Source organism: Plectropomus leopardus, chromosome 20, assembly GCF_008729295.1.
Source record: "Plectropomus leopardus isolate mb chromosome 20, YSFRI_Pleo_2.0, whole genome shotgun sequence".
Lineage (NCBI taxonomy): Eukaryota > Metazoa > Chordata > Actinopteri > Perciformes > Serranidae > Plectropomus > Plectropomus leopardus.
The window spans coordinates 25,881,401-25,895,327 of record NC_056482.1 but is presented as its reverse complement, the minus strand read 5'-3'; the positions used below and the strand labels follow the sequence as shown (position 1 = coordinate 25,895,327).

The 13,927-nt window shown below is 39.7% G+C and overlaps 1 protein-coding gene across 2 annotated transcripts in view; it reads right to left on the bottom strand.

The window, feature by feature from the left end:
- The window catches only part of xrcc4 (X-ray repair complementing defective repair in Chinese hamster cells 4), a 37,904-nt gene that overhangs the window by 9,921 nt on the left and 14,056 nt on the right, over nt 1-13,927 (bottom strand). For both annotated transcript variants that reach the window (XM_042508743.1, XM_042508742.1), the window contains exons 4-6: nt 7,664-7,830; nt 4,139-4,270; nt 2,705-2,832 (exon numbers count right to left, since the gene is read on the bottom strand). In XM_042508743.1, coding sequence (XP_042364677.1) covers nt 2,705-2,832; nt 4,139-4,270; nt 7,664-7,830 — 427 coding nt within the window. The remainder of the gene's footprint in view (nt 1-2,704; nt 2,833-4,138; nt 4,271-7,663; nt 7,831-13,927) is intronic.

The following is a 13,927-nucleotide window of genomic DNA, read 5'->3' as shown; positions in this document are numbered from 1 at the left end:
GTCGTGGCAACAGAAACAACACAAATCCTGCGAGCTCTCCCTCATCAGACGGAGGGGAAAGCCCAGAGATCAGGGACACCTACGACGCCAAAGAAAGCTTTGACGCACCAGACGAACCCAACCTGGCTGCCATCGATTCACAGCGTCCATACACAACTTTAGTCAAACACTGCCATGACTTTAGAGACCACGCATTCTCTGAATAAACCGTTGAACTCCTTATCAAATCTTTTTTTCATGACTATATAAGAAAAAAAGAAGAAAATATTTTTATTTTTTTTGGCGATTTTTAAAGAAAACATTTTGGCTTTTTTTCTATTTAAAAAAACATTTGCCATTTAAAAAAAATGGCAATATTTAAAGAAGACAATTTGACTCTTTTTTTTTTTTTCCTTCAAAAGTTTTGGGGGATTTTTTTAAAGTAAGCATGTCTTCCAAAGCCACGGGCCTGCTTTCTTAAAAAACAAAGAGCAAAAAAAAAAAAAAAAAACATCCAAAATGACACCATTTCCAAAAACTGCGGATATGTGTCCTTTTCCAAAACTTTTCCAGGCCTGGATGTTGCTATGTGCAAATTCCATGACTTTTCCAGCGTTTCCACGACTGTAGGAGCCCTGGATTTAACATGTGTGAGAAAAATCAGGGATGTAAACAGCTGAGCGGAGGCAGAAACTCCCCTAAAAGCCCTCTGACAGCCGGGTTCAGCTCCCTGATAGGTAACTTATGTTCATACTGTAACACACACACACACACACACACACACACACACACACACACACACACACACACACACACACACACACACACACACGGCTGCTGCTGGCACATTAATCACAGCCAGGCCGTCTGGGAGCACCGGTCTGGAGGCTGATGAAGTGAAACGTCGACGTCGTGAAGCTGCTTGTGTTTAAAGGTGTTTTGGGATGTCGGCTCGCGGAGGCCCACGACTCGGCGTTACATAACTCTGCAGTGATGTCATGGTTACTCTCTGGGCACGAAAAACACACTCAGCTCCCATGACAACAGCCCCCAGAAATATCGTTTTTATAGTCATAATTTATGAACTTTAATGAGAAATTCTTAATTTAAAAAAAGCATTTATTTTAACAGCTTAGTGGCGTTAATTACTGACGCGTCGTCCCGCGCAGTGATGTCACAGCAGGTGTTTCCCATCAGCCGTGACAGGCAGAACACCTGCGGCTGCAATTTTCCGCATTAAGTGATTTCATGTTGACTTATTCGTTCATATGACATGACGAAGAGCTTTCTGTACCGAAAACACAGAGTCTGTCTGAAAACTCGCTCCATCACCGTCTTCATGTTCACTTTAGGGTCAAACGCAGAAAACGGAGGTCACGGACCATTTTCCTCTGACTGATGTTCCTGGAAAATTGCCTTTTAAGGAATTTTGAAACAGAGCAGGAATGCGTGTGGTAATTTAGGGAGTTTCTACTTTGACTTGTTGCTGATTAGCAGCACTTTAACTCGTCAATCAATCGCTGGAAAAAAGTCCAAACACTCTGAAGTTATCCATCAAGAGGCTCCGGCAAAAAACCATAAAACACTGTCCTTGTCCCAAAACATAAAGGCTCCTTTTTTACACTCGGCGCCGAGCCAGTTTCACACCGACGCAGTTTTCATCTCCACAGTCAGCAGACATGTTGTCCGAAGCCCGGCGGGAACATCACGCCGTCAGGCCGCCTCGCGGTTCGGTATATAACATCGTACTGCAGAGAGGGGGCGGCTGTCTCACCTCTGAGCCGGGAACGCTGACTTTTGAAGAAATTTGGCTTTTTTTAAATTCACTTTAAAATGTTTTTGGCAATTTTTGAAGAAAGCATTTGTCTTTTTTTTCTGAAAACATTTTTGGCAATTTTTTTTCTGAAAAAATTTCAGGCAATTTTTTTAAAGGTTTTTGGCAATTTTTGAAGAAAACAATTAGGTTTTTTTTTTTTCTTTAGAAGTTTTTTTTGGCAATTTTTGAAGAAAGCATTTCAGCAATTTTTTTTCTGAAAAAATTTTTGGCAATTTTTTTGCATGTAACATCTGACTGCTTAGTGGGGACAGAGTGGTCTAACCTCTGAGCCGGGAACTGTGATATTGAAGAAAATAATTTCGCAAATTTTATCTTTAAAAAAGATTTTGTTGATTGTACAAGGAAGCATTTGGATAAAAAAAATTTTGGTTTTTAAAATTTTATTTAAAAAATTTTTTGGCTATTTTTTCTTGAAACATTTTGGCAGTTTGGCATATTTGTGTTTTAAGTCTCATTGATGCAACATTAATTGCAATATAACTATTACCGACTTACTGACTCCTTGTGCAAAAAGCTAATGCTAAATCACCTTTTCTGTTTACAGTGAGCTTAAAAAGGTAATTAAAAAAAGTGTATTTGTATAGCAGAAAAAAACTGATTATGCAGCTGTTTTTGTAGTTATTTTTCAGAATGAGATTATATATACTAGAATAAAAGTCTGAGTTGTTTTATTTTGGGGGTTTTCTCTCTTGTTGAGTTTTTGCTCATATTAAGCTGAAAATTAGCTCGTACATATGATCAGCTAGAACGTTTTTTGTGTAAATCAGAGGCCTGTTAGATAAAGAGGAACTAGTTTACTACAATGATTCACACTAAAGGGTTAATGGAGGTCAGATGATGCAAAGTTTGAGGAAACCCGGTCTGGAGCCTCAGAGGCTTCGCTCTCACCTCGGCTCGATGATGTGGAGGCTGCAGGCGGCTGCACCTCCTCCGTCTCTTCATCAGTACTTCCTCCATACTCGTCCTCGTCCTCGTCCTCGTCCCTCTGACCTCCTGTCTTCTTCTGTCCCTCAGAGCTACAACACAGACCAGAGAGCACAGGATTCATTTCTGTCTGCAAACATGAAACACAAAAGTAAAAAAACAAAAAAACAGACTTTGATAAAAATGAATAAAACGCTAAATAAACATCACGACTTTTACTACCAGAGATGAATCAGAGAGTTCAGGAAGCTCTTGAGCAATTTGTTGAGCAACTAGAAAAGTTTTCAACAGTAAGTTTGCATGTGATGAAAATGTGGAGTTGAAACATTCCTCGATTTCAGACAGCGAGCTGCTGCACTGTTTTCAGTGTTTAAGAGGTGAAAGCAGCTGAAAAGTCCTGAAAATGAAGGTGAAGAATGGTGATACAGCTCAAATTTCAATGTGATTTTTTTAAATTATATTTTTTATATCTATTTTTTTCCCTTTTCAAACTGCAATGAGGCTAAAACTAAGTCAAATCTCATTTTTAAGGAATTTGTGTGTAAAATTGTTGATCATTAATAATAAATAGAATTTGTAATCCAACCATCCAAATTCTCCTCAGTTTATCCTCGAGTCCGAGTGAACGTTTGTGCCATATTTGAAAAAAAATTACCCTGAGGTTTTCTTGAGATATTGCAATCATGAAATGAGACAGAAAATGTCAGAGAGATCTTGACCTTTGAACACCAAAATCAAATCCGTTCATTGCTGATTTAAAGTGGACGTTTGTGCTAAATTTGAAAAAATCCCATTAAGACATTCTTCAGATATCGCAAGAATGAGATGAAAGCAATGTCAGAGTGACCTCTGAGCACCAAATTTTAATCAGTTCATCCTTGAGTCCATGTGGATGTTAGTGCCAAATCTAAAGGCATTCCCTCAAGTTTTTAATGAGATATCGCAATAATTAAAAGAAACAGAAGCAGTCAAACAGACTTTGACCACCAAAATTCATTTAGTTTATTGTCAAGTCCAAGTGGACGTTTGTGGCAAATTTGAAAAATACTCCCTTACGGAGATATTGGGTTCACAAGAAAGAGACAGAAGAGGTCAGAGAGACTTTGACGTTTGACCACCAAAATCGAATCAGTTCATTGTTGAGTCAAAGTGGACGTTTGTGCCAAATTTACAGAAATTCCCACAAAGTGTCCTTGAGATATTGAGTTCATTAAATGAGACTGACTCAGAGTCCAATGGACGTTTGTGCCAAATTTGAAAAAGGTGTTCTTGCGATATTGTGTGAATGAGAATGACATGGACAACCCAAAAACCAGGATGACGGGGTTAACAGATGTGAGTGTGTGTGTGTGTGTGTGTGTGTGTGTGTGTGTGTGTGTGTGTGTGTGTGTTGTGTACCTGGTTTCCTGCAGGTGTGTGACGGCCTCCTGCAGACTGCGGATCTTTGCTTTCTTCTCATTCAGGACCAGAACAAAGCGCGAGTACAGCTCGGCCTCCAGGGCTTCTTTACCACCAACGTAACGCTTTAGCCTACAATACACACAAACACACACACGTATTAACCCTTTAACGGGCATTGTCAAAATGTTTTTGCAGTCAAATTACTTCACTGAAAACTTGGCAAAACCCAGTTTAATTTTATACTGATTTTTTAATATGAAGCATTTTAGCATTTTGATTATACTGTTATTCTATTCAATTCTATTTTTATTATATTAAATTGACTATTTGTTTTTTTATCATACATTTTAAACTGATTTTATAACTAGATTCATATTATTTGTATTTATTTTATGTTTACTTTTATTTTGTGTGACTGTTAAGGGGTTAACATCTGGAGGTCACACTCTCTTCATCTCTGACACCAAAATCTTCTCCTAAATGACATGAAAAGTGCACTAATGTTTCTCCTCAGCAACACAACACCTCCTGTGCTGATCAGTGATGGATAGAGCCGTCCAGGGAGCGATTACAGAGCCATGAATCACACGAGGCGAGCCGCCCTCAGCGTCACTTCAAAGCAGGTCTGATTTTAATAAAAAAGTTAAAAGAAATTAGTAAAAATTACCTGAAAATAAGGGCAAAAAATGTACCTAGAAAATTGCAAAAAATAAAAGGAAAGTAAAAAAAAAAAAAGGAAATGACTTGGAAAAAAAACTGAAAAGAAAAGCAAAATCTGTCAATAAATTTTAAATACATAATTTTTCTTTCCCTTATGTTTTTTAAAAATTATTTCCTATAACTTGCAGGACATTTTTTATCAAGTTGCCAACTTCTTCCAGTGTTCCCAAAGGAATAAGCAACTTGGCAAGCAATGTCCAACAAATTAAAAAAAAAGTAAATGGCAGTAAGACTCTGATCTGAAAATAATCTTTAAAAAAAGAGGTAAACAAAATGAATACATAAAAATAAATTTATGGATTTTATAATTCCAATTATATGGATCTTATCATTATGCATTTAAAATTAGGTTGAGGAGATATAATTTTTTTCTCAATATTCATATTTATGTTTTTATTAGTTTTATTTGAGCACTTTTTTCAGGTAATTTTGTAGGGGTTTTTGTTTGGGTTTTTTGCTGAATTTAGGTAATTTTCTTGAATGTATTTTTTTTCTTTTGCTATGTTTTTGGTCATTTTTTGGTCAGTTTCAAAGGGTTAAAGCAGACGTCTGGTGATTCTGTTTTCTTTCTTATTGTTGTCAAATCCAACGGAAACATTAAACCAACAGTGAAAATATCTCATAACAAACATTATCTGTGTATTAAAGACTCACATATCTTCTTCTGTTTATGCCAAATGTGGATTAATCTGCCGCTAAAAAAATAGTCCCACACAAATGCACCATTTCCTCCAGTGAGCTCGCCACATTGGTGGTTTGGGTCTTTTTATGTGATTTGTTGACAGTAACTCAAAAATGTAACAATGCTCTCCTTGTCCTTTAAATTAAAGTAAATACTGTGGACCCCCTCAGCCGCTCTGATGAACTCACGCAGCAGCTGTGACGTCGGTCCAGACGGCTCCTCCCTCCTCACTCTGTTACAGGAGGCTGCTCATAACTCAGCGTGATGGATTTTAGGGAAACTAAAACTTGTGATTTTAACCCGAATGCCAGAGTGTGCTGTGCTGCACTCACACACGTACGAGGTCACGCAACACTTTTCACTGCGGACCAAAGTACGGAGAGTCTCATGACTTCTCCGCCCATCACAGGTTTCCTGATTTTAAATGTTGTTGTTGATCATTTACTTCCATCCTAATTTTATAAACACCGATGCACTCTAAACTTGCCAAACCAAAATCAGCGAGCTGCTAATTAAAATCTGAGTGTGAAGACGAGTTCATGTTTTCCATGATCATGACCGGTGTTTTTTTAATGGGTATGTGTTCGTCTAATTTGTGTGTGAACGTCTTGAGGAGCTGCGTGGGGACGCAAAATGTATCTAAAGTGTAAACAGACAATTAGGTTGCATCGAATCGTATCGCAAACTTTCACAGTTTGAATAGACATCGAAACAGAACTTTTATTTTAAATTTATGACGAGGAAAGCTTGAAAATGATGTAAAAACGTCTGACCTGCTGTCTCCCCAAAAAACACCCTGTTCATCCTAAAAAAAGACTAAAATGTCTCCGTTATTGCATTAAATCATTGTAGGGCCACTTTTTAGCTTATTCCTAACAATAAATCATGTTTTACAATCATATGGTTTGTATGAAAGTCCCTAATTTGCAAAGTAACTAGAAAATAAACCTGTCAGTGATTCCAGCAGCAGATTTATATTATTTTAAAAGTTTAGACAGGTTCGCCTGAAGTAAAATACTTCACTTTACACCTCCATTTATAAAATGCTCTTCATCCCTGGAAATAAACTTATTTGTAAAATTTGATGAAACTACAGAACTTTTCAGACGTGGAAATCACCTCCCACCCTGCCTGCTCCTGGTTTTGGTTTATCTGTGTGTGTTGAGTGTGTGTGTTGAGTGTGTGTGTGTTGAGTGTGTGTGTTGAGTGTGTGTGTTGAGTGTGTGTGCTGAGTGTGTGTGTTGAGTGTGTGTGTGTTGAGTGTGTGTGTTGAGTGTGTGTGTGTTGAGTGTGTGTGTTGAGTGTGTGTGTGTTGAGTGTGTGTGTTGAGTGTGTGTGTGTTTTGAGTGTGTGTGTTGAGTGTGTGTGTTGAGTGGTGTGTTGAGTGTGTGTGCTGAGTGTGTGTGTTGAGTGTATGTGTTGAGTGTGTGTGTGTTGAGTGTGTGTGTTGAGTGTGTGTGTGTTGAGTGTGTGTGTTGAGTGGTGTGTGTTGAGTGTGTGTGTTGGTGTGTGTGCTGAGTGTGTGTGTGTTGAGTGTGTGTTGAGTGTGTGTGTGAGTGTGTGTGTGTTGAGTGTGTGTGTGTTGAGTGTGTGTGCTGAGTGTGTGTGTGTGTGAGTGTGTGTGTTGAGTGTGTGTGTGTTGAGTGTGTGTGCTGAGTGTGTGTGCTGAGTGTGTGTGTTGAGTGTGTGTGTGTTGAGTGTGTGTGTTGAGTGTGTGTGTTGAGTGTGTGTGTGTTGAGTGTGTGTGTTGAGTGTGTGTGTTGAGTGTGTGTGTTGAGTGTGTGTGTTGAGTGTGTGTGTTGAGTGTGTGTGTGTTGAGTGTGTGTGTGTTGAGTGTGTGTGTTGAGTGTGTGTGTTGAGTTGTGTGTGTGCTGAGTGTGTGTGTGTTGAGTGTGTGTGTTGAGTGTGTGTGTTGAGTGTGTGTGTTGAGTGTGTGTGTTGAGTGTGTGTGTGTGTTGAGTGTGTGTGTGTTGAGTGTGTGTGTTGAGTGTGTGTGTTGAGTGTGTGTGCTGAGTGTGTGTGTGTTGAGTGTGTGTGTGTTGAGTGTGTGTGTTGAGTGTGTGTGTTGAGTGTGTGTGTTGAGTGTGTGTGTTGAGTGTGTGTGTTGAGTGTGTATTTACTCTGCAGTGATGCGCTGCTGTTCTCGTCTCAGTCTCTGGTTCTCCTCCTGCAGTCTCTGGTTGTGGTTCTCCAGCGTGGTCCCCCTCTGCAGACTGTGGATCAGTAACTCTCTCACCGCCTCCGCCGGCTCCGGGACGGCCGTCAGCGAAACCGAACCCAACTGGAACTGAAGGAAAACATCGATAAAGAAAGAGAAAAATCAGAAAACGAGGGATGGGAATTTAAAGACTTTTAATTCACGGTTCTGTTCATTAATTTAGACACTCAGGAATTCTTTTAAAAACAGACAGTTTTACTGAATCTGGTGCAAAACACAAAAACATGTAACATATCTGTGCTTTGGGGAAATAAACAATGCTGCAAATCCAATTTAATGCTAATTAATGTGATTTAGGTTAACACTTTAATCTCCATTTCTCATTAAAAACATCTGAGCTGCTCTCTGACACCGAGGACAGCCGTTCCCATGGAAACGGAGTGTCCCCTCAGACATGTTTACGCTCAGATAAGAAGCAGAGCAGCGACCCTCACGGCCGACCTCTGACCTTCAGCTCCCTAAATAACTGACCTTTACAGCTGTGTGTGTGGGTGCAGGTGTGTGTGTGTCTGCAGGTGTGTGTGTGTGTGTGTGTGTGTGTGTGTGTGTGTGTGTGTGTGTGTGTGTGTGTGTGTGTGTGTGTGTGTGTGTGTGTGTGTGTGTGTGTGTGTGTGTGTGTGTGTGTTCAAGGACTGTCGGAAATTTGAAAAATCCAACAATTTCTATTTTTTACCGTTTCTGGCTGTGATAAATGATGTAATTTTAAAGAAAAAGTATATCTCCTTTAATCTGACACACAAAGTAATTAAAGAAAGCATGCATTTCAGAAATTTAATCTAAAAAAAAAAAGAAAGAAAAGAAATTCACTCAGATTTTTACGTTTTCTATGAAAAAATGGAAAAAAAATTAAAAATAAAGAGAAAGGCAGAAAGTAAAAAAAAAAACAAAGTACTTAAAAAGAACAAAAAAACAAAGAAAAGAATTCCCCAAAAGTTTTATATTTTAAAAAACCCCAAAAAAATACTGTTATGTTAATTAATTTTTCTGTTATGTTACTGTCATTGGGCGGAGTTATGTAATTTAATTTATTACACACAAAAAAATAATGATTTTTCCAAATATTTTCCATGAGTTTTCCAGGTTTCCATGAGCGTGGGAACCGTGCAGACCATATCTGGTGATTATTATGCCAAATTTTCGGTTGAAGTCAATAACTGAGACGTCACGTCCTCTGCTGACGTGAAGATCCGTCATAATGTGACAGAAATGAAGCGTTTACGTCTCATTTCATCCCTCCTCTGTGTCACGGTATTTACGAGAGTCTCATATTTGCCAGCCATGACTTCAGCGCCTCTGAGAAATGTTAAGTAAATAAGCTGCGACTAAAATACTGCTGGAAGTGGAAATACCTCTTCTGAGCTCAAACACTTCCAGTTGTTGCCTCGCGATGTTGCTCGGCGAGCGTCGCCTGACTGAGGCCGCTCGGAGCTGGACGCTGCCGTCTGTTGTGTTGGCTGCGCACTGTTGATGTGGGCAAAGGTTTCCCGTGTCGTCATGGAGACGCTACTGTTTGAAAAGCTGTTTCTGACTCCCTGATTCACACTAATTAACTGCTGGATGCTTTTATTTGGGGAGAAACCTCCGAGAGCGGCTCCACCTCTTCCAGATTTACTGCCAGACTGCTGAGTGCTGCTGATGCACTGAGGAGCTGCTGGTGTTAAAGTCATTAACAAACCTGCATGTTTTTGGTGAAAGAACGGGCATCCGTCTACATGACCTTTAACCCTTACAGCCCGCTTTAATGTTATACATCTGAATCGCTCTGTGCACAAAATGTTGTGGCTGTTTTTTGTTTGTTTGTTTGTTTGTTTTTTACCCTCAAAATTGATCATCCAATGATGATAATTTCTGTTTTTACAGTTTCTGGCTGCGGTAAACGGTGTTATTTTTGGTGATTTTCAGCTTTGGAAGGCTTTTTTTTTTTTAAACAACCAAAATTTTTTAAAGACTTAAAAGAAATCAGCATAGTTTTTTGGAGAAAAGAAAACTCTCCAAATTGTTTAAAAATTACAAAAAAAAGAGAAAATATTTGCCACAACAGTTTTAAAGAAATCATTTTTAAAAAGTATTTCTGCGTAAACGTTTTAACATGGAGGATTTTTTGGGATCGACTCGCTCCTGGAGCCAGCCTCTCGTGGACATTAGAGGAACTGCAGGTTTTAGCTTCATTTTTAGCACCAAAGGTTGCCGCGTAGCTTCAGGACGTTTCAGTGGGACGCCCCTGTACCTTAAGGGTTAAAAATGCCGACCATGAATCACAGTGTTCGAGGTTCTTGGTTCGAGTCCACTTCCTGTCATCTGCCATCTCTCTTCTGTCGGTAATTAAGATTTTAGATGCCAAGAAACAAAAGCAGGCAGGTTTCAGATGTCTTTCTCCAGCTCTGAGCTGCCAGCTGAGCTTCCACGAAACTCCCAAATTTTCCAGAAATGCACACGACTGCTTCATCTTGAGCGCAGCGTCCAGCTGAGTAAGTCACTCTTGGAAGAAGTCTGAAAACTCTGATTACATGTTTTAATGTTCCAGTTGACGTCATGGTTTCGGTCACCTGAGCTGCAGGCTGACGCAGCGCTCCAGATGAAGCTCGGGGACTCGATTTTACTGTCAGCGTCTCAAATTAAAGCTCCAGTGTGTCGGATTAAAGTGAAAATAATACAATCAGTGTGTTTTCTTTACTGTAAAATCACCCGAAAATAAGAATCTTTGTAGTTCTGTTACTTTAAAATGGACATATAGATGATGGTCATATACAGAGATCATTTTTAAGGTTTTACAAACGTCCTAAAATCCCTGACATGTCCTAAACCCAATTTTTGGACATTTCTAGGATCTTAAAATAATTCTAGGATTTTAGGGTTCCTTGTATTTTAGGATGTTTTTAGGATTTCAGGAAGTTTTTAGAATTTTAGGACAATTACACGATCTTTAAGACATTTATACGAAATTTATTTTACCAAATTTTAGGCAGGTTTAGAGGATTTTAGGAAATTTTTGAGATTTCAGGACATTTCTAGGATTTTAGGAATTTAAGGATTTTATCCAATATTAAGATTTCCAGATGTTTCTAGGATCTTGTGACATTTCTAGGATGTCAGGATATTTCTAGGATTTTAGGACATTTGTAGGATTTTAGGACATTACTCAGATTTAAGGACATTCCTAGAATTTTTGGAAAATTTTAAGATTTCAAGAAGACGTTTCTAGGATTTTAGGAATAGTTTTTAGATATTGCTAAAATTATATAGATAACATATCGATAATCCTTGGATCTGAAGATGTTTTTTCAGGATTGTGGGACATTTGATGCTGTTTTATTCACTCTGACACCTTATGGAGACGTTTGAAGTACAAAAACAATTCACAGTGTGAATCCCTTTATTTTCATTGTGAATTAGAAAAAGATTGGGGGGCCAGATTTGGTCAGCAGGCCGTCAGTTTTATTCTGCTCAATAAAACGATTTGTTGAAAAATGCACATTGATGTGTTTATTCAGTCGCTGTGACCATCTGACTCTGATTACACCAAACAATACTGTATCAGTGTGAGAATAAGCCTTTAAATCGACTGAAGTCAGTGGATTTAATAACTGAAAACATTTGCCAAACACAAACTAACATCAATACCAAATGTCTCAGTGTAACATGTTTCCCAGAGGAGCTGGAAGTCTGCCGTGTTACAGGGAACATGCGTCACCACACACACGCACGCACGCACGCACGCACGCACGCACGCACACACACACACACACACACACACACACACACACACGTACGTTTGGTATGTCAACCACGTGAGGTAACACCTGTGTGTGAGTGTGTGAGGGTCTCTGCGATTAGAGGGGAAAGAGCCGGCATTAGACTGAAGGCCGTCATTACGACTCGTAACTCCAAGAGAAATGAATTTCTGTTTTGTGTTTTTAAGTTGCGCAACAGAAACCCTGTGATGACACACACCAGCACACTTCTGCAAATCCAACTCTCATTTTTCAAAAAACAGAAGCATCCATTCATTTCCTTCTCTCTGCAACAGACGCACTTACATTTCCACTCTGTCATAATTACCATGGCAACAAGGTTTTGTGTCTCCATCATGAATAAGCCTGTTCACACGACTGACCCCTGAGCAGAGATTATTCAGTCGATTACTAAATACATCCGAACAACACGAGAGGGTGTTGGGTGGCCCCCCAGAACAATTTCTAATTCACAATAAAAATAAAGTGATGGACACTGTGAATAGTTTTTGTCCTTTTAGTCTCCATAAGGTGTCAGAGACAAAAAACAGCATCAAAATAGAGCTTGTTGATCCAAAAAAGAGCCAGAGGAGGATCCCCCACACCCCCGACAGAGGACACAGCTGAGACACTGATGTCCTCAAATCCTAGAAATGTCCCAAAATCCTAATAATGTCCAAAAAAATGAAATATGTCCTAAAATCCTACAAAAGTTTTAAAATTCTAGAACAGGCATCACCAACTGGGGGATCGTGGTCCGGATCCGGACCAAAACTTCATCCTATCCGGACCAAAACTTCATACTATCCGGACCAAAACTTCGTCCTATCCGGACCAAAACTTCATCCTATCCGGACCAAAACTTCGTCCTATCCGGACCAAAACTTCTGACCCGTGGCCAAGTTGTGCTGGGCAATTAATCAAAAAATAATCGAAACCAACATTCAGAACCTCTAACCGACATAATCTTGCCCGTGTTGGGTATTTCAATTATTTAAAAATTCTGTTAACCCTTTCCCCACCGGGGCTGCCAACTCCCACGAATCTGCCGTGCGTCTCACGCTTTTGGGCTCTGTCTCACGCTCTCATGACACAGAGGAAAATCTCACGCCAAAAAAAAGCGAGGGCAGAAGTGTTGAACAACCACGTCCGGCAGCCCGCTCCACTGCGGAAATGTGCTCCAGCACGCGGACATGTCCGACAGACCGATCCAGAGCGGACGTGTCCAACACCCCGCTCCAACTGGAGCAGTTTTACAAACTGTGTTTTTCCAACAAAACACCTGTCATTGTGCACGACCAATACGCACGGAGGTGGTTTTTAACAAACAAAGCCAGACTAGACTAGACTGAATGGAAAACTGGGTGGCACAGTACTGATCTGGTTTGAGTCCTACTTAAAGAATCTATAGGTAATCATACATCTGAGTGTACAAAAACGACAAGCAGTCCATGCAGTTCTCCAAGGCTCAATATTGGGGCCTCTTCTGTTTAACATCTACATTATTAACACTCAGCTGATGGAGAGCAGGCTAAATCTGCCCCCCCCCAACCGTTTTTGAATTAACAAGAAAAATAAAGTGCTTCATACTGGGAATTGTTTCCATACTTTAAGTATCCATAAGGTGAGTGTATAAAACAGCAACAGAATATAACATGTTTATGAAAAGTGGCTGTGGAGGATCCCCCACAACCCAACAGAGGTCCTAGCTAATGCCTTTAACATCCTAACGTCCAAGAAACGTCCTAAAATCTTAGAAATATCTTAAAATCTTAGAAATATCTTAAAATCTTAGAAATATCTTAAAATCCTTGAAACATTCTAAAATCCCAGACATGTCCTGAAATCCTTAAAACATCCTTAAATTGTAGAGTTTTCCTAAAATCCTAGAAATATCCTAAAACCCAAGAAACTGTCTGAATTGAGAGAATAGTCCTCAAATCTGAAAAATGTCCTGAATTTTTAGAAACATCCTCAAGTCCTTGAAAAGTCTTAAAATCCTAGAAACACATGTGGGGCCGCTGAGACTGGCCCCTGACCTTCTGTCACTGAGCAAACGTGGCCCCCAAGCAAGGCAAGTGAAGTATCCCTGATCTACATAACTTCATGAGCTCAGATATATATACGTCAGTACGAGGGTACAGAGGTACTTTTACTTTGGGTATTTGTTGAAACAACAGTTTTCACACGTTTCACACTCTCTCCATCACCTCCTCGGCTCGCTCAGGAGACCAAAACGAGCTTTTCTCTGCAGCTCTTTAACGTCCAGCAGAGATAAAGGAGTCGTCGTGACGGCTCTGACCGCTCTGACGGCGGCGTTAAAGTCAACAGTCAGCTCACATTTTACTGATAAAGCTGCTCGGCGAAAAACAAAAGCGCTCTCTGGATTTAACCCCGTGACTCGTGAGTCATGAGAGGGAGATTTAAATAAACAC